This window comes from Chlorocebus sabaeus, chromosome 20 (genome assembly GCF_047675955.1).
Source record: "Chlorocebus sabaeus isolate Y175 chromosome 20, mChlSab1.0.hap1, whole genome shotgun sequence".
Taxonomy (NCBI): Eukaryota; Metazoa; Chordata; class Mammalia; order Primates; family Cercopithecidae; genus Chlorocebus; species Chlorocebus sabaeus.
This window is the reverse complement of record NC_132923.1, coordinates 108639586-108662898: the sequence shown is the minus strand read 5'-3', so window position 1 is coordinate 108662898 and position 23313 is coordinate 108639586. Positions and strand designations below refer to the sequence as shown.

The 23313-nt window shown below is 41.4% G+C and overlaps 1 protein-coding gene across 19 annotated transcripts in view; it reads left to right on the top strand.

Moving 5' to 3' along the window:
* Window positions 1-23313, top strand: part of PHACTR4 (phosphatase and actin regulator 4) — a 132712-nt gene that overhangs the window by 53825 nt on the left and 55574 nt on the right. The window contains exon 1 of one of the 19 annotated variants that reach the window (XM_073007609.1): window positions 11465-12259. The exons of 16 other annotated variants lie outside the window; for them this stretch is intronic. In XM_073007609.1, the coding sequence (XP_072863710.1) occupies window positions 12214-12259 (46 nt within the window). In that variant the 5' untranslated portion in view covers window positions 11465-12213. Of the gene's footprint in view, window positions 1-11464; window positions 12260-23313 lie in introns of those variants that run through there. 2 more of the 19 variants (XM_073007611.1, XM_073007620.1) reach the window with 2 other exon arrangements.

Below are 23313 nucleotides of genomic sequence, written 5' to 3'. Positions count from 1 at the left end.
TATTTTTAAGGCTAGTCAAATGAAGCAGTGGGAGGGGAGAAGGAACAAATAAATCTGTAAGTGGTTGTGATCAATTAGTTGTAAACCACACTGCTTCTGACCAGCCTGTATTTCTTTCTCTATATCTGTGTTCTTTAAACAGTTTAGTGGCAGTTTCTTTAGGGCAAGTTTTTTGTTTTACTGTTTGTTTTGTATCTAAAAAGAGAATTTGGTGACCATGGGGAAATAGGTAAAAAATAGAGACTTCTTTTCTTTTGAGACAGAGTCTTGCTCCAGGCTGGAGTGTGGTGGTGCCATCTCAGCTCCCTGCAGCCTTCACCTCCCAGGTTCAAGCAATTCTCCTGCCTCAGCCTCCCAAGTAGCTGTGCCACTGAGCCCAGCTAATATTTTTGTAGTTTTAGTAGAGTCGGGGTTTCCCCATGTTGACCAGGCTGGTCTCGAACTCCTGACCTCAAGTAATCCGCCTGCCTCAGTCTCCCAAATTGCTGGGATTACAGGCGTGAGCCACCACACCCGGCCTAAAACTAGAGACTTCTTAACTACCTTAGAGAGTATACACAGGGCTGGGTGTGGTGGCTCATGCCTGTAATCCCAGCATTCTAGGAGGTGGGAGGCTCCCTGAGCCCAGGAGTTCAAGACATTCTGGGGCAACATGGCAAGACCTTGTTTTGACAAAAAAATAAACAAAATTAGCCTGGTGTGGTGGTGCATGCCTGTAGTCCTAGCTACTTAAGAAGCTGAGATGGGAGGATTGTTTAAGCCAGGGAGGTCGAGGCTGCAGTGAGGCGTGATCACGCCACTATACTCCAGCCTGGGCAACAGAGTGAGATCCTGCCTCAAATAAATAAATGAGTAAATAAATGTCTTGCACTCTCATAAAACATATTTGTACATTGCTAATAATAATGCTCCAAGTAGCATAAGTATGGTTAAAAGGTTATATAAACCTGTGCTTCAGTAATTTTGGGTTTCTAATGAAAGACTAGGGCTAAAGAGTTTTTGTTGTATATCCAGGTTTATGGTGTAGCAAAGGATGGAGACTCAGATCCAGATTACTTAGATATGAATCCTAACTTTGCCGGTTTTTACCTTAGACCAGTTTACTCCTATGTGACTCAGTTTCCTCATATAAAATGGGGATAATAAATGCCGTCTTTCTCATAGACTTGTAAGAATTAGACAAGTTAGTATGTGTAAAATATTTAGAACAATCGTTGGGATTATAACACATGTTTGATTCATGTTAGCTATTATTATTCATAGATAATTGGGAGAAAGAATACTTGGGAAGTTGAATTTAGTTTATTTTCTAAGTTTTAGCTTTCTTTGAATCTTTTCTTTTTTTTTGAGATAGAGTCTCACTCTGTCGACCAGGCTGGAGTGTAGTGGCACGATCTCGGCTCACTGCAGTCTCCGCCTCCTGGGTTCAAGCAATTCTCCTGCCTCGGCCTCCCGAGTAGCTGGGATTACAGGCGCCTGCCACTACGCCCAGCCAAATTTTTGTATTTTTAGTAGAGACGGGGTTTCACCATGTTGGCCAGGCTTGTCTCGAACTCCTAACCTTGTGATTCACCTGTCTCGGCCTCCCAAAGTGCTGGGATTATAGGCATGAGCCTCTTCAAATCTTTTCACACATAACAGAGTAGATAAATTTGAACTTTATTTTATTTATGTTCTAATTTTTCAGATAGCAGTTTTTACCATTTAGGGAAATGATCGAAACTAGGAAACATAAATCAAGGAGAGAAGAAATAGAGACCAGAAATCAACTTTGAGTGATTAAAAACTGGTAGTGCTGCAGTTTTGTCCTTCTAAGTGTTTCTGATAGGAATTAGAAAAGCAGAACTGTTTTTTAAAATTATTAATTAATTTATTTGTTTATATTTTTGAGACAGGGTCTCACTCTGTTGCCCAGACTGGAGTATAATGGTGTGAACACAGCTCGCTGCAGCCTTTACCTCCTGGGTTCAAGTGATCCTCCTGCCTCAGCCTCCCATGTAGTTGGAACTACAGGCATATGGCCACCACTCCCGACCTTGTTGCCCAGACTGGTCCCCACCTCCTGAGCTCAAGCAATCTTCCCACCTCAGCCTTCCAAAGTGCTAAGATTACAGGCATGAGCCACCATATCCAGCTGAAGAGCTATTTTTATTTATTTTTATTTTTAAATTTTGTTTATTTATTTTTTTTAGACGGAGTCTCTCTCTGTCACCCAGGCTGGAGTGCAGTGGCACCATCTCGGCTCACTGCAAACTCCGCCTCCTGGGTTCAAGCGATTCTCCTGCCTCAGCCTTCCAAGTAGCTGGGACTACAGGTGTGTGCTACCACGCCCCGCTAATTTTTTGTATTTTTAGTAGAGACGGGGTTTCACTGTGTTAGCCAGGATGGTCTCAAACTCCTCATCTCGTGATCTGCCTGCCTTGGCCTCCCAGAGTGCTGGGATTACAGGGGTGAGCCACCAAGCCTGACAACAACAAAGTGCTTTTGAATTACTGGCTTGAGCAGGTTTGATAGAAACACTATTTATATAGTAATTCTAGTTCTTCTATAGGAATTTGTATTGAGTCGTAGTGTAACTAGATGTTCATTACTGAGAATTTTTATTTAGTAGAGAATGAAGGCTATATTCTCCTATACATGTACTGGAAAACAATATTGTTTAAGGAGATTTCTTGTTAGGAATTTCTGCATAACTTTTACAAATGTTATAGCTAGCTGTCATCAGACACATACTGTGTTCCCACTGGATATCTAGTGTTGGTAATATTCAGGTTTCTTACTCACTTAAAGTGAATATTGAGGGCCAGTCAAATTAGGAAGAGTTGTGAAACAGAGAGAAGGAAGATTAAGTGGCAATGGCTAATAGTCATCTCTTTGAGTCACTAGTCACAGTCAACATGTTTCAGACCTCTGTGATGTGGGCTCCTTGATTTCTGCCTAGTTTCTACACATCATTGATACCTCTTGGTTCCTTAATAGATGTCAACTGGGCTGGGCGCGGTGGCTCACACCTGTAATCCCAGCACTTTGGGAGGCAGAGCTGGGTGGATCACCTGAGGTCAGGAGTTTGAGACCAACATGATGAAACCCCATCTCTACTAAAATACAAAAATTAGCTGGGCGTAGTGGCGGGCACCTGTAATCTCAGCTACTTGGGAGGCTGAGGTGGGAGAATCGCTTGAACCCGGGAGGCAGAGGTTGCAGTGAGCTGAGATCACACCACTGCATTCCAGTCTGGGCAACAGAATAAGAAACCTTCTCAAAAAAAAAAAAAGATTGTGAATATAAATAGTCCTATAGTTTGAAACTAAATAAGATGAAACTTTTATTTAGCTGTGATGATTTCTTCAGCCTATACTACCAATAGTAGTTGGTACTATGAAAAACAGATACCACATGCTGATGAAACATGGAATTGGTTCTTTGAGATACCCTGTTATTACTAGAAGACTTTTTTTTGTTTTGTTTTGTTTTTTAATAGAGACAAGCTCTGCCCCCACTGGTCTCAAACTCCTGGGTTCAAGCAATCCTCCCACCTTGGCCTCCCAAAGTGCTGGGATTACAGTAATGAACCTGGACTGCACCTGGCCTTGGAAGACTTCTGAGTGGGCTTTAAAAATCCTTTAAGTTCAGCATGTCCAGTAGAACTTTGTGCAAAGATGGAAATGTTCTGTATCTGCCACCCTCCAATGTGTAGTCATATGTAGCTAGCTACTGAGCACCTAAAATGTGGCTAACAAAACTGAGAGACTGAATTGCAATTTGTATCTCATTTTAATAATATAAATGTAAATAATCATATGTGGCTAGTGGCCACATATTGGACAGTGCACATAGACAGTGCACATAGAGAACTGAGCAGCATATTTGATAACCAATACTTCTCTACCAATGATTAAAATAATGTAATTCTTATTTACTTTTAGTATGCTTGGAAATGTTGCTTTTTGTTTTGCTGCCATTAGAACTAAAAACAGTATAGTATTTGGCCAGACGCAGTGGCTTACACCTGTAATCCCAGCACTTTGGGAGGCAGCAGGATGTGGATCACTTGAGGTCAAAAGTTCGAGACCAGCCTGGCCAATCGTGAAACCCCGTCTCTACTAAAAATACAAAAATTAGCCAGGCATGGTGGTGCGCACCTGTAATCCCAGCTACATGGGGGCCTGAGGCAGGAGAATCACTTGAACTCAGGAGGCGGAAGTTGCAGTGAGCTGAAATTGCGCCACTGCATTCCAGCCTGGGCAACAGAGCGAGACCCTGTCTCAAAAAAAAAAAAAAAAAAAGTGCTATAGTATTAGGAAGAAGACAGAGGAAGTTAATTTAGGAATGTGTTGTTTACTGTGGGTCTTCACTTATACGTCATCTTCCCACTGAGGCCCTTCCGCTCACCCAGTTTATCATTTAGCACCCTCCCTTTCAGCCCACCTTATTTTCCTTTCCTCCCTTTTTTACTCTGTGGTACTTGTCACCATCTAATGTAATAGGAAGAGGGCAGGGATTATTTTCCCCTGTTGTATTCAGTGCTGTGTCCCAACACCTAGCATAATAACTGACACATTAGAGGTACTCAGCAAATATTTGTAGAGTGAATAAATGAGGGTTGTGGTTTCTCAATAATTATAATCTAATTCATTTAACACTTATTTTGCATATAGCAAGCATTGAATTAGATTAGTTATATAGAGTACACTATGGTCACTACCCTTTCCATAGTAAAACGTTTATTTATTTGTGAGCTTAAAATTACTGACAAGAAAAAAATTTAGAAAACTAAAAACTGAAAACATTTCTTTGAACCATTATTTGAAACAGAATATTGAATCGGTTAAATCATTGGTTGGAAGGGACCTTGGCAATGATTTGAATCAATTGTCTGATGTCACATGGTGGTTTAAAGTTCCATCAGTGTCATTTACATCCTCTTCTCATTTCCCCTTTTCCTTCATCCCACAACATATGAATCTTTTTGCTCACTTATTTTTTCTACATCTTCTCATCTCCATTCAGCTAGTTCTCACCTTCTTCGAGGCCTACCTTTCCCACTGACTTTACTGGACCCTAAGGCACTCCTCAAATCCCTATCCAAATCTTTCACCTGTATTAACTGAAACTTTCCTGTGGATTATGATTTCTTATAACTCCTTCCTCAGTTCCAGAAGCTTCTCCCTATCCCCTGGGATATCCTCAAGAGCTTATTGGCCTGAAAACCAAAACTTGAAGAGAAAACAACAAGGCAAAATCCCTATAGCTCCAGTTTCTTAGAGTGTGATCTTTCATTTTGTGGAGCTGAAAGCTGTCCTGCTGGCATAATTTCAGTTTCTCTTGCTAATAAAAGTCCAACGTATTGTAGGTTATAAACATATACATTACTTCGTGCCTACCATTATTGAGAGAAGAAGAGATAATGTAGCTTCTGTGACATAAAAGCATAACAGAACCTCTCCAGTTTTTCCTAAAGAACTGTGGTGGTTTAATTTAAACTATTGGGGAGGTGGGGTTCATTTATATAGAGAATCTAAATAGAAGGAGAGGAACCAAAATATATTAAGCACCTCTAATCATTAGGTAGTCTTTGGAAATTTTTCTTATTTAATTTTCATAACTCTATGAACAGTTTTCTTCATTTTACAGATGTGTAAACTGAAGTGCATGTAAGTAAAATAATTTTCCAGAGTAACCTAATCAGTAAATGGGAAAGCTGAGATTTTACATAGTTATATGACTGTAAACCCTGTGCTTTTTTCCATTGGTAAACCATGCTGCCTTCTAGAAGTGGAGGCAAAGGAGGGAACAAGAGTTATAGTGTTTGATGTAGAATAGGAGGCAGTTTGTTTTTTGCATCCAATGAGCTAGCCACAGAAATAAACCAGTATTATTTGGGGTAAGTGGCATGAGTATCTGGTGATTCCAATGGCCCTGCCTTAACTTTAACCTTCTGTCACTTTCAGCCTGTTCTTCAGGCTAGTTCACATGAAGTACAAACACTTCCTACTAAGGATCTTGAGCCTCACAGTTGTGATTAAATGAGGGAGTATGTGAAGGTTCGTATGACAAATCTATCTCCTTTGTTACTACTTGCAAAGCAGTATGTTCTCAAAAACCACATGAACATATTTTTTTTTCCCCCACAAAAGTAAGAGTTTCACAGCAGCTCCCAGGATCGTGTGGAATGATAGAACAGTCTATAGTCTCGACATTTTTTCTGGCCTCCGTGAGAAAAGTTCTACTGTTGGAGGTCAGAAGAAATGTAGAGATGATGGCCTATCCATGGTAGAATAGTGGATGAATAGTCTACCTTGGATGAATATAGTGGATGAATATTCTACCAGGGTAAAATAGTCTATGGTAGAATAGAATCTCTGAGAAAAGCTTAAAATTAAAGAATGCTGTTTCTTTCCTTATACTCAAGATTAATAATACTCGGTGCATGTATACTGTACATCATGTGTGACAAGCATTGAGAATTTAAGGATAAATACATCATGGGCCCTGCCCACAAGGAGTTTCTAGCTTAATTGAGAAGTCTGAAGATTACTGCAGTTCAGGCTGGTGTACTTTATAACAGAGTATGAGAACTTAGGCACCATGCAAACATATATTGGTAGGTGTAAGTGTGTCTAGCTTTTTCCTGAGATCAGAGAAAAACTTTTTTTTGGTGGTGTGTCCAGAAAAACCATAGTTATGATTAGCTCTTTACCTCTCCAGTATTATCCCTTGGTGCTTGTACCTTTTTCTCACTTCTGTCATCCCTCCTATGGCTGACTCTTTCAGATTCTTTTTTTTTTTTTCTTTGAGACAGAGTCTCGCACTGTCGCCCAGGCTGGAGTGCAGTGGCACGATCTTGGCTCATTGCAAGCTCCGCCTCCTGGGTTCACACCATTCTCCTGCCTCAGCCTCCTGAGTAGCTGGGACTACAGGCACCCGCCACCACACATGGCTAATTTTTTTTTGTATTTTTAGTAGAGACAGGGTTTCACCATGTTAGCCAGGATGGTCTTGATCTCTTGACCTTGTGATCTACCTGCCTCGGCCTCCCAAAGTGCTGGGATTACAGGCGTGAGCCACCGCGCCCGGCCTTTATTGTTAATTTTAATGTCATTGGTGTGCCGGTATCGTCCTACATTTCTGCTTGTCTGCTTACCAATTAGCACAGAGTAAATACTGATTGTTAGAAGAAAAATTAAACATGATTGTCAGGGAACATGTAGTGTCTTGGCACATAGGCAACAGACTTAGCATTTCTTTCTTCTTTTCTTTTCTTTTCTTTCTTATTTTGAGACAGTCTCGCCCTGTTACCCAGGCTGGAGTGCATTGGCACGATCTCGGCTCACTGCAACCTCCGCCTCCCAGGTTCAATCGATTCTCCTGCCTCAGCCTCCTGTATAGCTGGTACTACAGGCGCCAGCCACCATGCCCGGCTAATTTTTGTATTTTTAGTAGAGACGGGGTTTTACCATGTTGGCCAGGCTGGTCTCGAACTCCTGACCTCAGGTGATCCTCCCGCCTCGGCCTCTGAGAGTGCTGGGATTACAGGAGTAAGCCACTGCACTGGGCCTAGACTTAGCATTTCTCTTTATTTTGTTTTTATTTTATTTTTTTGAGACAGAGTCTTGCTCTGTTACCCAGGCTAGAGTGCAGTGGTGCAATCTTGGCTTACTGCAACCTCTGCTTCCTGAATTCAAGCCATTCTCCTGCCTCAGCCTCCTGAGTAGCTGGGATTGCAGACGCCCGCCACCATGCCCAGCTAATATTTGTATTTTTAGTAGAGACGGGGTTTCACCATGTTCGTCAGGCTCATCTCAAACTCCTCATCTCGTAATCTGCCCAGCTCAGGGTCCCAAAGTGCTGGGATTACAGGCGTGAGCCACTGTGCCCCGCCTAGACTTAGCATTTCTGAGAGATTAATTGTAGAGTGTGGACTTCCTTGGAAAATGAATATTTCTTTTGGAGCTTAAAAATTCTTGGCCATTTATACAAGAGCTTCAGTGAGTCTGGGAGTCAGAATAAGGATACCTGGATTTTAGTTCTTGCTCTGAGCAAGGCATTTAACCTCTTTGAACCTCAGTTTCCTCCTTCTGCAATAAGTAGGAGATTGAAATTGAGCCAAATGATCACTAAGAATCCTTTCATTCTTTTTTTTCCTTCGAGATGGAGTTTCACTCTTGTCGCCCACGCTAGAATGCAGTAGCCAGTAGCGCTATCTTGGCTCACTGCAACCTCTGTCTCCCAGGTTCAAGTGATTCTCCTGCCTCAGCCTCCTGAGTAGCTGGGACTACAGGCACGCACCACCATGCCCGTCTAATTTTTGTATTTTTAGTAGAGATGGGGTTTCACCATGTTGGCCAAGATGTTCTCAATCACCTGACCTTGTGATCCGCCTACCCTGGCCTTCCAAAGTGCTGGGATTACAGGCATGAGCCACTGTGCCCAGCCCCTTTCATTCTTGAAGTTTTATTGCCACTCTCACAATATTGTAGAATCAGCAGTGAGCCATGACAAGATTTGGCTTTTATTTTATTTTATTTATTAGAGACAGGGCCTTACTTTATTGCACAGGCTAGTCTCAAACTCCTAGGCTCGAGGGATCCTCCTACCTTCACCTCTCCAAATGCTGGGATTACAGGAATGAGCCACTGTGCCTGGCCTTTTACATTTGGCAGGTGGTTTTTATTTTGGCATTTAAATTTGGCAGATGGTTTTAGCAGCTATACCTAGATCCATAAATCTATCTTGTTATACTCTTGTATGGTCATGTCTACATAAATTAGATTAGAAGGTGCTGTTTCTGGGCTCTGTGTGTGTGTGTGTGCATGTTCAGTGTGCTGGGTTTGAACTTACCCAAATATTCAAGGTAATGCTTATATCTGGGTCTTTCCATTTGCTTAATGTTTCTATACACCAACTGGTTGTGTTCAGACTTTCTCTCTGGCCTGCTTCTTCCAACTCTCTCTCTCGAGTCATACTCTTGACCTGGCCTCTCCTTTCTTGATTTGCATTTATTGAGAGGTTTTCAGGTACCAGGAACATTACAAAGCACTTTATTTCTGTTCATGTCATTTAATCCTTACAAATTCCCTGTACTAGTAATTTTTTTTTTTTCTTTGAGACAGGGTCTCGCTCTGTTGCCCAGGCTGGAGTGCAGTGGCATGATCGTGGCTCACTGCAACCTCTGCCTCTTGAGTTCAAGCGATTCTCATGCCTCAGCCTCCTATCTGGAATTACAGGCATGTGCTACCACTCCCAGCTAATTTTTGTATTTTTAGTAGAACCGGGGTTTCACCATGTTGGCCAGGCTGGTTTCAAACTCCTGACCTCAAGTGACCTGCCCGCCTTGACCTCCTAAAGTGCTGGGATTACAAGCATGAGCCACCACATTCAGCCTTGTACTAGTAATTGTTGTTGTGTACTTTTATAATACTAGAAAACTGAGACTTAGAGAGGTGAAGTAACTTGTCTTAACACTTAATAAGTGGTAGAGCTGGAATTAAAATTTCAGTCTGACTCCAAAGTTCATGCTCATAAGTAATATACCATATTGGCTCCATGATGATGATGATGATGGTGATAATGATGTTGTTAATTACAATATGTTGAGCACCTCCTGAGTGCCAAGCAATGCATTTGCCACCTTTTGCATTCCCATATTACAACAATGGAAACTGCTCTTGCTATGGTCTGCTTTTATGCTAGTAAGTATAAGTACCTAGGTTCCAAAGTATTGGGCATTATTAAATTGAATTGTGCTTTCAGTGCATTTTTCCTTTTACTTTCTTTCCTGTTTTAATGGTCAACATCATAATGTTTTTCTAATTACTACCAATATTAACAATTTAATGTTGTCTGAATGTTTCTGCACTTTTTTCCCTCACTGATGCCTTAGCATTGAGGTTTTCTTTTTTGTTACCTTTGCTGTTTTTTTCTCTATCAAAAACAGATAATGGGGCTAAGATAATGGAGAAGAGAATGTACCAAGGACAGGCTAAATACGGGAAAGTTCAGATGCTAGAAATCTTCTGGGATCTCAGTTTGGAGACTAAAGATTTAAATGAAAAACTCCCTTTTTTTTTTTTTTTTGGTAGCTGTCTTTTTTAAAAAATTTTTAATTTAATTTTTAGAGACAGGGCTCACTATGTTGCCAAGGCTGGACTCAGACTCATGGGGTCAAGTGATCGTCCCACCTCAGCCTCAGTCTCAGTCTCAGTAGCTGAGACTACAGGTGCACGCCACTCCACCCAGTGGTTGCTGTCTTTTATTGAAGGAATATTAGCACTTTGGTACTTACTAGCTTGGTGATATAAGACACAGGATTTGACCTTACTAGCCCTAGTTTTCTTATCTGAAAATAGGGTAAATAAATATACCTCACAATGCATGGTTAGTTGTGGTGGTGATTAAATGCAGTAACCAGTGTAAAACTCCTTAATATATTACTCAAAATTGTTAGCTTCCTCTTTTACCTTCAGATGTTAGTGGAATAATCCAGGTTATGTGGAGGTTATGTTAAGGTTGTGTTATGTGTGTCTTTTTAACATTTAGAAAACTTGGTGTTACTATACTAAATAAAAATTTATCAAGCTGTATCCTTAATATTTACGTACTTGGCTGTATGTAAGTTAGTTATGGATAAAAAAGGAAAAATCAATGTGCAAATTGGACGTTCATTTGCTGCATGTGATTAGCTGATATTTCTATGTATTATGCCCAGCATGTAGGGCTACTCTTTGTAATTTCTTATTCCCCAAGATCATATGGAGATTATTGATTTTTAGCAGGAAAAGACTATTATATAATGCCTTCCAAATATTTATTTCAAGTTTATTGTTTTAGTAAGCAGATTTTCAGAAATAGTTGTCCGTATTCTCAGAAAAGATATATTCAGTCCTAAAATATTGTTTCTAATGTTATTAATTCCCAGTACATAGATCTCACCTTGCTTTGGGCATGCCCACCTATAGGTAGGAAATAAAATTTTAGAATAAGTAGCATGTCTTAGTCTGTTCAGGCTACTATAACAATACTATAGACTGGGGGGGCTTAAACAAACATTTATTTCTTTTATTTTTATTTGTTTATTTTTGAGGCAGGGTCTTGCATTGTTGCCTAGGCTGGAGTGCAGCAGTGTAATCACAGCTCACAACTCACCTCTGGGCTCAAGCAATTCTCCCATCTCACCTCCCCTCCCTCCAGTAGCTGGGGGCTGCTGGCACATGCCACCATGCCTGGCTAATTTTTAAATTTTTTAGAGACAGAGTCTCATTATGTTACCCATGCTGATCTCGAACTCTTGGGCTTAAATAATCCTTCAGCCTTGGCCTCCCAAAGTGCTGGGATTACAGGCATGAGTCACCAGGCCCAGCCACAGACATTTATTTCTAACAGTTCTGGATACTGGGAAGTCCAAGGTCAAGGTACCAGGAGACTGGGTATCTGTGAGGGCCTTCTTCCTGGTTTCCAGACAGTTGTCTTCTTGCATAGCCTCACATGATGGAAAGAGAGAGCTGTCTGGGTCCTTTTTGATAAAGTACTAATCCTATTAGCTAGGGCTTTACCCTCAATGACCTAATTATCTCCCAAAGAACCCACTTCCTATACCATCACATTGGGCATCAGAATTTCCGTATATAAATTGTAAGGGGACACAAATATTCAGTACGTAACACAGTGAAATCTGATACTTTTGAGGTAAACCTGTGTCTAAAACACACCTTTGAATGGATTACTGCTCCCATTAGCCTTTTACTCATAACCATCCTGGTGTTTTTGTGTGATTAAATTTGTAAATTCTTTGGTGTACTCTTGAGCAGGCTCCCTTTCTTCTATGACTCAGAGCCTGGAGAGTTCCAGCCAAGCTCAAAAGTCAGGAACAGGGGGTGTGGACTTTTGGGCTATGCCAGTCAGCAGCTAGAATGTGGTTGGCAGTCTCCTCCCCTTCCTGCACTTCAGCTCTACACAGTGTGCATTCTGGAATGACAGGCATTCCTGGGTGAAGAGAGCCAGTGTGAAGAGAGTTTTGTAAGAACTGTAAGTGCCCAGGCTGTATGGGAAACAGAAACTTCAGCAGATGGACTGACCTTATGCCATTTCCTGATGTTTGGCAGTGACACTGAAAGAGGATCGCATGTCCCCTCTTTATGTGGATTTATCTTTTATGAAAAGTTTGCTTTTGTCCGGGACAGTTTGTTGTCGTGAGATACATCAGACAATATAATCATGGGGCAAGCCGATGTCTCCAGACCGGTAAATCCAGATGCAGTTGGTGAGTAATAGAAGGCAGAGAAACAGAAAATCTTGACAGAAGCAAGGCAGATTTACAGGTGAACTTGAGTATTTATGCGAAGTTAAACACGAGAATGTTGATGATCCCAACTTTGAAATGTTTATGTTTGTGAAGAATGAATGAAGTCATGCAGAACATGGCGAGAAACTTTAAAAAATTAGGTTTTTTAAAACTTAAAACCTTAAAAAATTTAGTTTATTAATTTATCACTCACAGTTTTGTTTTACTTGATCTCTTTGAAGTTTTTTATATTATATTGCTAAAGAATTATCTGTTAGTTTCTTGCCGTTACTAAAGACAAATGCTACAGAAACGTATTTAGAATTCGAAGATATTTTGCTAGTATTTTACAAAACTTGGAAAATAGAACTGTTAACTTCTATAGACAGAACCACTTTTAAGAATTAAGTTTTTAGACTTGGTTATACATTTTCCTAATAAGTCTCAGGCATTTTCCGTTGTGCTAGTGTTTCCGTTTCTCTTAAGTCAATGCTTTGATATAAACTTTTCTGAAGTTGGTACATTTGAAATGTTACTGTCTAAGGGATAGCTAGAGACCAAGCTGATTGTGAGTATAGCTCAGAATTTCAAATCTTCTACGTGCAATGGTAGTCACTTGTCACTGCAAGCTCATTTTCCTAATCTTGTAGGGTTTTATATAAGATGACAATCATAAATTGGGAAAAACAATTTTAAGCAGATGTTCATTAAAGGGTTGCTTAAATATAAGCAAAACTAGGGAAAGCCTGTGAATCATTTCTGGACATTATAATATTTAAATAAGATTTATACCTTCACTTGGATTTATGGAGAAGCAGAAAACATGTTCAGTCCTAGGCTGTGTTTTTTGTTTTTTCAGAAACAAAAAATGTTGGTGACTTTAAAAAAATGCATAAAGTGTGGAAACACAGGTAACACTCCCAAATGTTTCGTAATGTAATGAGATTTTGTTTCTAAGGGTAGTATTTTCACCTGAGAACTTCCTAGATGAAATATCTTCAGCAGTATTTTTCATGTGTTACTGACACTGAGGCACATGGATCACAAAGTGAGTCATTCAGCAACAAATTTTCAGAACCGAAGTCAGGACTTGACTCACTTTACCTTGATCACTAGGGCTGTGTCTTTATCAATTCATTAACTCACTTAAAAAAATGAAATGTTGGCCGGGCGCGGTGGCTCAAGCCTGTAATCCCAGCACTTTGGGAGGCCGAGACGGGCGGATCATGAGGTCAGGAGATCGAGACCATCCTGGCTAACACGGTGAAACCCCTGTCTCTACTAAAAAAATACAAAAAACTAGCCGGGCGAGGTGGCGGGCACCTGTAGTCCCAGCTATTTGGGAGGCTGAGGCAGGAGAATGGCGTAAACCCGGGAGGGGGAGCTGACAGTGAGCCGAGATCCGGCCACTGCACTCCAGCCTGGGTGACAAAGCGAGACTCCTTCTCAAAAAAAAAAAAAAAAAAAAAAAAATTGAAATGTTTCATAAATAGAAAAAGGTATAAAGAAAAACAAAAAGAATCATCTGGGACCACTACCCAGCCTAACAGATGAAATTTAGAACATAAAGATAAACCTCATCTTATCCTTCTCTTCTGCATTCCCTTCTGATGACATTTTGCTTCTTTGTTTCCAGAATTAAACATTCTCCTATATTTGATAAATAACTCACTTTTGGGCCATAAATTCTCCTGTGGTTTCTACGCCAAACAGTAGTTGTTTGTTAGCAAGTATAGTAAGGACTCAGTGCTGGGCATTTATCTATGAGATGGAAATGAAAGGGCTTTGAAAAACAATAAATTGTAAAGCAAGTACAATTTAGTGGTAAGTGGTGGTATTTAAGAAGAATGTCCATCTAACATCTATATACTGTATAAAAAAGTTCATCTGAGTAAAGGTTGGTATTTTTATGCTTCTGAAAAAAAGTAAGAATCAAATTCATCAATTCTTTTTTTTTTTTTTTTTTTTTTTGAGATGGAGTCTCACTCTGTCGCCCAGGCTGGAGTGCAGTGGTGCGATCTCGGCTCACTGCAACCTCTACCCCCCGGGTTCAAGTGATTCTCCTGCCTCAGCCTCCCAAGTAGCTGAAATTCATCAATTCTGTTCCTACCAGTAGCCCTAATAAAAGACATTTGAGGAAGAAATAGAAATCAGGAGCCTAACTAAGGTTTTTATGTTTCCTCTGGATTTAATTTTGGGGTTTTATTTCCTATTACCTAGATAATAAGTAGTTGAGTATAAGCTATTTTCATGGACTGACTCCATTATTGTGCTATTTATAATTCAGGATGTATTCTCTTTGAGCAGATCAGGATCAGGTTATGAAGGTTTAACATTGAAAACTTTGAGAACTATACCAATTCCATTAAAGGTTTTCACCAAACAACAGTTTCTTCATTTAAGTTTAAAAGCCTTTATGTGGGTAGCTGATTGGAATATCTTACCAGATTATTTGGAATGATAAATGTACAAAGTAAATTAAAACCTAAATTATTTGTTTACTCTTCTAGGCCTATGATATAGCACTTAATTTTGAGCTTTGAAATTAACAGTGCTAGGTTTGACAAGTCAACTGATGCAAAACACATGATCAATATATTGAATTGATTTATTATTACTTTCAGGCACTGTGAATAACAGAGAGGCCCCTGTGTAGATACCATTCATGTCTAGGCCCTCAAGAAGTTTGTTTTGTAGTTGAGAATTTAAAATATGAAAAAAAGTATCCAAAATATTTATAATTTTTTTTTAATTAAGGCATACTTCTTTTTTTTAATTTGATTTTTTTTATTTTTTTACTTAAAAACTTTATTTTTGTAAAAATGGGGTCTCACTGTGTTGACCAGGCTGGTCTCCAACTCTAGCCTCAATTGATCCTCCCACCTTGGGCTCCCAAAGTGCTAGGATTACAGGTGTGAGCCACCAAGCCCATCCCACTCCTTTTTTTAAGTTAATTGATTCCCTTGACTTGTAATGGAAGCCCAGAGCTATTAACCAAAGAGTCTGCTTTCAAATAAATAATCTTTGCATGAGGACTCATATGCAAATTTATGAGATATTACAACCATATCCAACCAGAGTTTCTACTGTAGGATCTTTCTGACAACCGGTAAACTGAGTATTTGAATGTACATTAGGAATCTGTGCTGTGGTATCCATTCAAGGAAGTATGTTCTCATCAGTTAATTGAAAAAAATTATCCTTAAATAAAATATGTTCATAGGAGAAGCATGTAGATTTATCTAGATAAAGCATTGCAGTTGGGGCAGAGCACATTAGTTCATGCCTATAATCCCAGCACTTTCGGAGGCTGTTGCAGGAGGATCACCTGAGTCCAGGAGTTTGGTACCAGCCTGCGCAACGTAGGGAGACACCGCTTCTACAAAAATAAAACTTTAGCCGTTGTGGTGGTACTCATCTGTAGTCCCAGCTACTTGGGAAGCTAGGTGGGAGGATTGCTTGAGCCTGGTAGGTTGAGGCTGCAGTGACTCATGATTGCCCCTCTGTACTCCAGCCTGGGTGTCAGGGAGACACTGTCTCAAGAAAAAGAAACACAAACTTTCAAATCCTACTTTGTAGTTCTTAATGAACATAAAAACTGGTTTTTTGCTCACCAAAATTCTTTACTATGTGTCATATTAAAACAACTAGCTAATTATCACATATCCTTAAATTAGGCACAAGACCAAAGAATTTTTTCAATTTATTTTTTATTTTTAAACGTTTTTTTTTTTTTTTTTTTGGCCAGGTGTGGTGGTTCACGAAGCCTGTAATCCCAGCACTTTGGGAGGCCCAGGTGGGAGGATCATGAGGTCAGGAGATTGAGACCATCCTGGCTAACACAGTGAAACCCTGTCTCTACTAAAAATACAAACATTAGCTGGGCATGCTGGTGCGTGCCTGTAGTCCCAGCTACTCGGGAGGCTGAGGCAAGAGAATCGCTTGAACCAGGGAGGCAGAGGTTGCAGTGAGCCAAGATCGCGCCACTGCACTCCAGCCTGGTGACAGAGCCAGACTCTGTCTCAAAAAAAAAAAAGGTTTTATTTGTTTGTTTGTTTGTATATTTATTTATTTACTTATTTTCGAGATGAAGTTTCACTCTGTCACCCAGGTGGAGTGCAGTGATGTGATCTCGGCTCACTGCAACCTCTGCTTCCCAGGTTCAAGTGACTCTCCTGTCTCATCCTCCCGAGTAGCTGGGACAACAGGTGCCCACCACTAAGGCTGGCTAATTTTTGTATTTTTAGTAGAGATGGGGTTTCACCATGTTGGCCAGGTTGCTCTCAAACTCCTGACCTCAAGTGATCTGCCTGCCTTGGCTTCCCAAATTGCTGGGATTACAGTTGTGAGCCACTGCCCTGGCCAATTTTTTTTTTTTTAATTGAAAATAATTGTACCTGTTGATGGGATACATAGTGGATATTTCAATATGTACGATGTGATTAGATTAGGGTAATTAGCATATTCATCATCTCCAATATGTATTATTTATTTGTATTGGGAAGGTTGAAATACTCCTCAGCTGTTTGAAACTATATATTATTGTTAACTATAGTCATCCTGAAGTGGTATAGAACACTAGAACTTTTTTCTCCTATCTAGCTATAATTTTGTATTCTTTAACAAATCTTTTCCTATCCTTCCCTTCCTGTTATCTCTCCCAGCCTCTAGTAGCCTCTGTTGTACTTTTTACTCCTATGAAATCAACTTTTTTTTAGCTTCTGTGTATGAGTGAGAACATGTGGTGTTTAACTTCCTGTTCCTAGCTTATTTCACCTAAAATAATGTCCTTAGTTCCATCCATGTTGCTGAGAATGACAGGATTCATCCCTTCCTTCCTTCCTTCCTTCCTTCCTTCCTTCCTTCCTTCCTTCCTTCCTTCCTTCCTTCCTTCCTTCTTTCCTCCCTCCCTCCCTCCCTCCCTCTCTTTCTTTTTTTCTTTTTCTTTTTTTTTTTTAGGCAAGTCTTACTCTGTCGCCCAGGCTGGAGTTCAGTGGCACGATCTCAGCTCGCTGCAACCTCTGCCTCCCAGGTTCAAGCAATTCTCCTGCCTCAGCCTCCCAAGTAGCTGAGACTACGGGCACACACCGCCACACCCAGCTAATTCTTTTTTTTTTTTTTTTCTTGAGACAGGGTCCCACTGTGTCACCCAGGCTGGAGTACAGTGACACAATCACAGCTTACTGCAGCTTCAGCCTCCTAGGTTCAAGCGATCCTCCCACCTCAGCCTCTCAAGTAGCTGGAACTATAGGCACATGCCACCACACCTGGCTAGTTTTTTTGGTTTTTGAAGAGACCAGGTCTCACTCTGTTGCCCTGACTGGTCTCAAATTCCTGGACCTGGAATCAAGTGATCTTCCTGCCTCAGCCTCCCAAAGTGCTGGGATTACAGTTGTGAGCTAGTATACCTGGCTCATTCTTTTTTGTGGCTAAATGGTATTCCATTTTTTATATATACCACATTTTCTTTATCCATTCATCTGTTGTTGAACACCTAGGTTGATTCCCTATCTTGGTTGTTGTTGTAAACATGGAAGTGCAGATGTCTCTTCAATATAATGATTTCCTTTCCTTTGGATGTATTCTCAGTAATGGTATTGCTGGATCATACGGTAGTTCTATTTGTAGTTTTTTTTGAGGACCCTCCATACTCTTCCCCATCGTGGCTGTACTAGTTTACATTCCCACCGACAGTGTATAGCATTCCCTTTACTCTGCACCCTCACCAGCACTGGCTACTTTTTGTCTTTTTGATAATAGCCTCCTAACTGGGGTGAGCTGATACCTCACTGTGGTTTTGATTTGCATTCACCTGATGATTAGTTATGTTGAGCATTTAAAAAATATATTTGGCCTTTTTTTTTTTGAAACAGAGTCTCTCTCACTCTGTCGCCAGGCCGGAGTGCAGTGGTGCGAGCAGTCTCAGCTCACTGCAACCTCCAACTCCGTGGTTCAAGCTATTCTCCTGCCCCAGGCTCCCAAGTAGCTGGGATTACAGGCACGTGTCACCATGCCCAGCTAATTTTTGTATTTTTAATAGAAACGGGGTTTCACCATGTTGCCAGGATGGTCTTGATCTCCTGACCTTGTGATCCGCCCGCCTCAGCCTCCCAAAGTACTGGGATTACAGGCGTAAGCCACAGCCCTTGGCCTGTTTGGCCATTTTTATGTCTTCTTTTGAGAAATGTCTCTTCAGATCATTTGGTCTTTCCCATTTTTATATTATTTAATTAATTGTTTATTTATTTAATTTCTTCGAGGCAGAGTCTCGCTCTGTTGCCCAAGCGGAGTGCAGTGGCACAATTTCGGCTAACTGCAACCTCCGCCTCCCGGGTTCAAGCAGTTCTCTGCCTCAGCCTCCCGAGTAGCTGGGATTACAGGTGCCTGCCAGCACACCCAGCCAGTTTTTGTATTTTTAGTAGAGACGGGGTTTCACCATCTTGACCAGGCTAGTCTTGAACTCCTGACCTCGTGATCCACCTGTCTCGGCCCTCCGAAGCGCAGGGATTGCAGGCGTGAGCCACCTTGCCCAGCCATATTTAATTATTATTTTTTAAGACAGTCTCGCTATGTGCCCAGGCTGGTCTTGAACTCCTGGGCTCACACGATCCTCCCACTTCGGCCTCCCAAAGTGCTAGGATTACAAGCATGAGTCACTGTACCCAGCCCTTCCTAATTTTAATTAGAAGGACCAAAGATTTTTAATAAATTCTTTCCAACCATTTGGTTTGGAACTTTCCTCCTCTGTCTTTCCATTTCACCTATCTTTTTTTTTTTCCTTTTTGCCCCTTCATTTACCCTAATTCACTAATTAACTTTTCCCCCCACTTTTCTTTTGCGTAATAATATATTGCTATAAAAGATACTGTATATTCTCTTTCCTACATTCATTTTCTATCACCATTTGATTTATTTTCTCTGAAATTTGGAGTTATGGGGTTCTCACCCTTATGATAATGGAAGTAGTTATTGGGAATGTGATTTGGAAATATATCATCCCTCATCTCTACAAAAAAATGTAAAAATTAGCCAGTCATGGTGGTGCACACCTATAGTCCCAGATCTTCAAGAGGCTGGGATAGGAGGATCACTTGAGCCCAGGAGGTTGAGGTTGCAGTGAGCCATGATCATGTCTGCAGGCTGGGCAACAGAGCAAGACTATGTCTGAAAAAAGAGAAAGGAAAAGAAATACATTATCACTTAGAGGCAAAATCCTAAGGAGATTGCTGGATGAATAAAATTTAACATAGCTACATAACAACAATAAAACAGGAGTAAATAATAGGTTAATTTAAAATAAAGTACTTCATGGGATTTTGTAGAAACAGTCTTAGTAGTATTTGGTTATCAGAATTAAAAAGACATTTCTCATACCTATCTGCTGTTTATCTAACAGTAAATGCTTCCTTTTAAGAAGAAACAGGCTTACTTTTCTCATGTAATCCAGTGTTCAGGAGGAGGTGGCAATATAGGGGTCTGTCATAAACTCCTTAAAGGATTCTCTGTTATTATCAAATTTGGAATACCAACCAAAAATTTTTGATCCCTCTCTCTGCTCCAGTGGATTTTCTAAATACACTATTGATAAGGTTTGGCTCTGGGTCCCCAACCAAGTCTCATGTTGAATTGTAATTCCCAATGTTGAAAGTGGGACCTGGTGGGAGGTGATTGGATCATGGGGTGGATTTCTCATGAATGGTTTAACACCATCCGCTTAGTACTGTATTCAGGATAGTAAGTTCTCACGAGATCTGGTCATTTAAAAGTGTGTGGAGGCTGGGCGCGGTGGCTTATGCCAGTAATCCCAGCACTTTGGGAGGCTGAGGTAGGCGGATCACAAGGTCGGGAGTTCAAGACCAGCCTGGCCAACATGGTGAAGCCCTGTCTCTACTAAAAATACAAAAATTAGCTGGGCATGGTGGCACGTGCCTGTAGTCCCAGCTACTTGGGAGGCTGAGGCAGGAGAATCTGTTGAACCCTGGAGGCAAAGGTTGTGATGAGCCAAGACCACCACTGCACTCCAGCCTGTGCAACAGAGTGAGGCTCCATCTCAACAAAAAAAAGTGTGTGTGGCACCTGCACCCTTGCTGTCTTGCTCCTGTTCTGGGCCATGTGACGTGTCTACTCCCCCTTCATCTTCCAGCATGATGGTAAGTTCCTGCAGCTTCCCCTGAAGCCAGGCGGATACTAGCATCATTCTTCCTATACAGACTGCAGAACCATGAGCCAGTAAAACCTCTTTTCTTTATAAATTACCCAGTCTCAGGTATTTCTTTTTATTTATTTATTTATTTAGAGTCTCACTCTGTTGCCCAGGCTGGAGTCCAGTGGCACGCTCTCAGCTCACTGCAATCTCTGCCTCCTGGGTTCAAGTGATTCTTTTGCCTCAGCCTCGTAGCTGGGACTACAGGCACGCACCACCATGCCTGGCTAATTTTTTTTTTTTTTGAGACAGAGTCTCGCTCTGTGGCCCAGACTGGAGTGCAGTGGCGCAATCTCGGCTCACTGCAAGCTCCGCCTCCCGGGTTCACGCCATTCTCCTGCCTCATTCTCCTGCCTCAGTCTCCCGAGTAGCTGGGACTACAGGTGACTGCCACCACGCCCGGCTAATTTTTTTTGTATTTTTTAGCAGAGACGGGGTTTCACTATGTTAGCCAGGATGGTCTCGATCTCCTGACCTCGTGATCTGCCCGCCTCAGCCTCCCAAAGTGCTGGGATTAAATAGGTGTGAGCCACTGCACCCGGCCAAATTTTTATATTTTTAGTAGAGATGGGGTTTCACCATATTGGCCAGGCTGGTCTCAAACTCCTGACCTCAGGTGATCCTCCTGCCTTGGCCTCCCAGAGTGCTGGGATTACAGGTGTGAGCCACTGTACCTGGCCTCAGGTAATTCTTTATAGCAATGCAAGAATGGACTAATAGACCTATTGTCACAACCTACATGTGTATTTCCTCTTTCTTTCTTTTTTTTTTTTTTTTTTTTTTGAGACAGTCTCACTCTGTCGCCCAGGCTGGAGTGCAGTGGCACGATCTTGGCTTACTACATCCTCTGCCTCCTGGATTCAGGCGATTCTCCTGCCTCAGCCTCCCAAGTAGCTGGCATTACAGGCGCCCACCACCATGCCCGGTTATGTATTTCCTCTTTCTACTTGCAAGTAAACTTTGGGAAGTTTGAAGGTTTTTTCCCATGAGTGAATAGCTTATATTCTGGCCCTTCACTATAAAAACATACCCTTAACCTGGAATTTTTTTATCAGAGCAATGTGCACATTAAGTTGCCAGTGGTAAAGCAACATCACTACTTGATACAATCATGGGCAGAAATCTGTGTTTTTCCAGAGGTAGAATCTCAGACATAACTGTACCTGCAAGTTCAGAGAGAGAGACCTTCCACCTATCTTCTCCTGACTGCTTTGCCCAATTCTTTCTGATTCCCAAAGGTCAGAGCTATGCAGTATTTCCACAGGAAGTTGTGGGCCTTCTCTAGACAAAGCCTGCTTTGTTCATTAGTGGCAGGTTTACTTTCTGTAATTTTGCCGAAGTTTTCTGAAACAGTTCTTTAAAGCCAATAATAATCCTCTTTTAGAAGGCAAAAATAAGTACGGTAGTGTAAATACCATAAATGAATGTTCTACATTTACAATGTTCTGATACTGTGAAAATGTTGTTTATAGCAAATCTGTTTCCAGCTAGGTGGGCTTAAAAATAGACTAAACCATTATATTATGAAGATACTTGGTGCTTCTTCATAGTGAAGTGTATATATACCTTGGAATAAAATCATACATCGGCCGGGCGCGGTGGCTCACGCTTGTAATCCCAGCACTTTGGGAGGCCGAGGCAGGCAGATCACGAGGTCAAGAGATCGAGACCATCCTGGCAAACACGGTGAAACCCCATCTCTACTAAAAATCCAAAAAAAATTAGCCGGGCGTGGTGGCGGACGCCTGTAGTCCCAGCTTCTGGGGAGGCTGAGGCAGGAGAATGGCGTGAACCCGGGAGGCGGAGCTTGCAGTGAGCCAAGATCGTGCCACTGCACTTCAGCCTGGGCGACAGAACGAGACTCCGTCTCAAAAAAAAAAAAAAAATTCATACATCTTAAAATTTTGTACAAATAGGCTGGGCCGGTGGCTCATGCCTGTAATCCTAGCACTTTGGGAGGTCGAAGTGGATGGATCACTGTTGACCAGGCTGGCTGGAACTCCTGACCTCAGGTGATCACGCCATTGTACTCCAGCCTGGGTGACAGAGCAAGACTTTGTTTCCAAAAAAAAAAGAAGAAGGCTGGGCGTGGTGGCCCACGCCTGTAATCCCAGCACTTTGGGAGGCCGAGACGAGTGGATCACAAGGTCAGGAGATCAAGACCATCCTGACTAACACAGTGAAACCCCGTTTCTACTAAAAATACAAAAATATTAGCTGGGCGTGGTGGTGGGCGCCTGTAGTCCCAGCTACTCGGGAGGCTGAGGCAGGAGAATGGCGGGAACCCGGGAGGCGGAGCTTGCAGTGAGCTGAGATCTGGCCACGGCACTCCAGCCCGTGCGACAGAGCGAGACTCCGTCTCAAAAAAAAAAAAAAAAAAAAGAAACAAGCCTATGATATGTGGGGTGCTACAACTTGAATAAGGGAGTAAGTAGTTTAAATACCAGGCCTGGTTTCAGGGTACTACTCAAACAGGAAACTCCAACTGTAATTTGGTTAGTTATCTTCCACTCCCAGCCTCCGCCCCCTCTAGAAAACACCAAGACTGTCAACTCTGTGACGTGCTTTCCTAATGGCCTGTAGCTACATGACTCAAAGAAAAAGGTGTTTTCTTTGGAACACACAATTATAAAACTATACCCAGCATCCTACACCCTGATTTCTGGCAAACAAAGGGAAACTTTTTTTTTTTTTTTCCCACTCATAGAAAACAGAATGGGGCCATAGGCCATTTAAAATGCCGTAACTAGTTTAAACAGAAACAACGGGATATCCAAATGTGACTGCCTGCCTATATTTTCTCTGTCAAATTGGAAATTAGAGGGAGCAT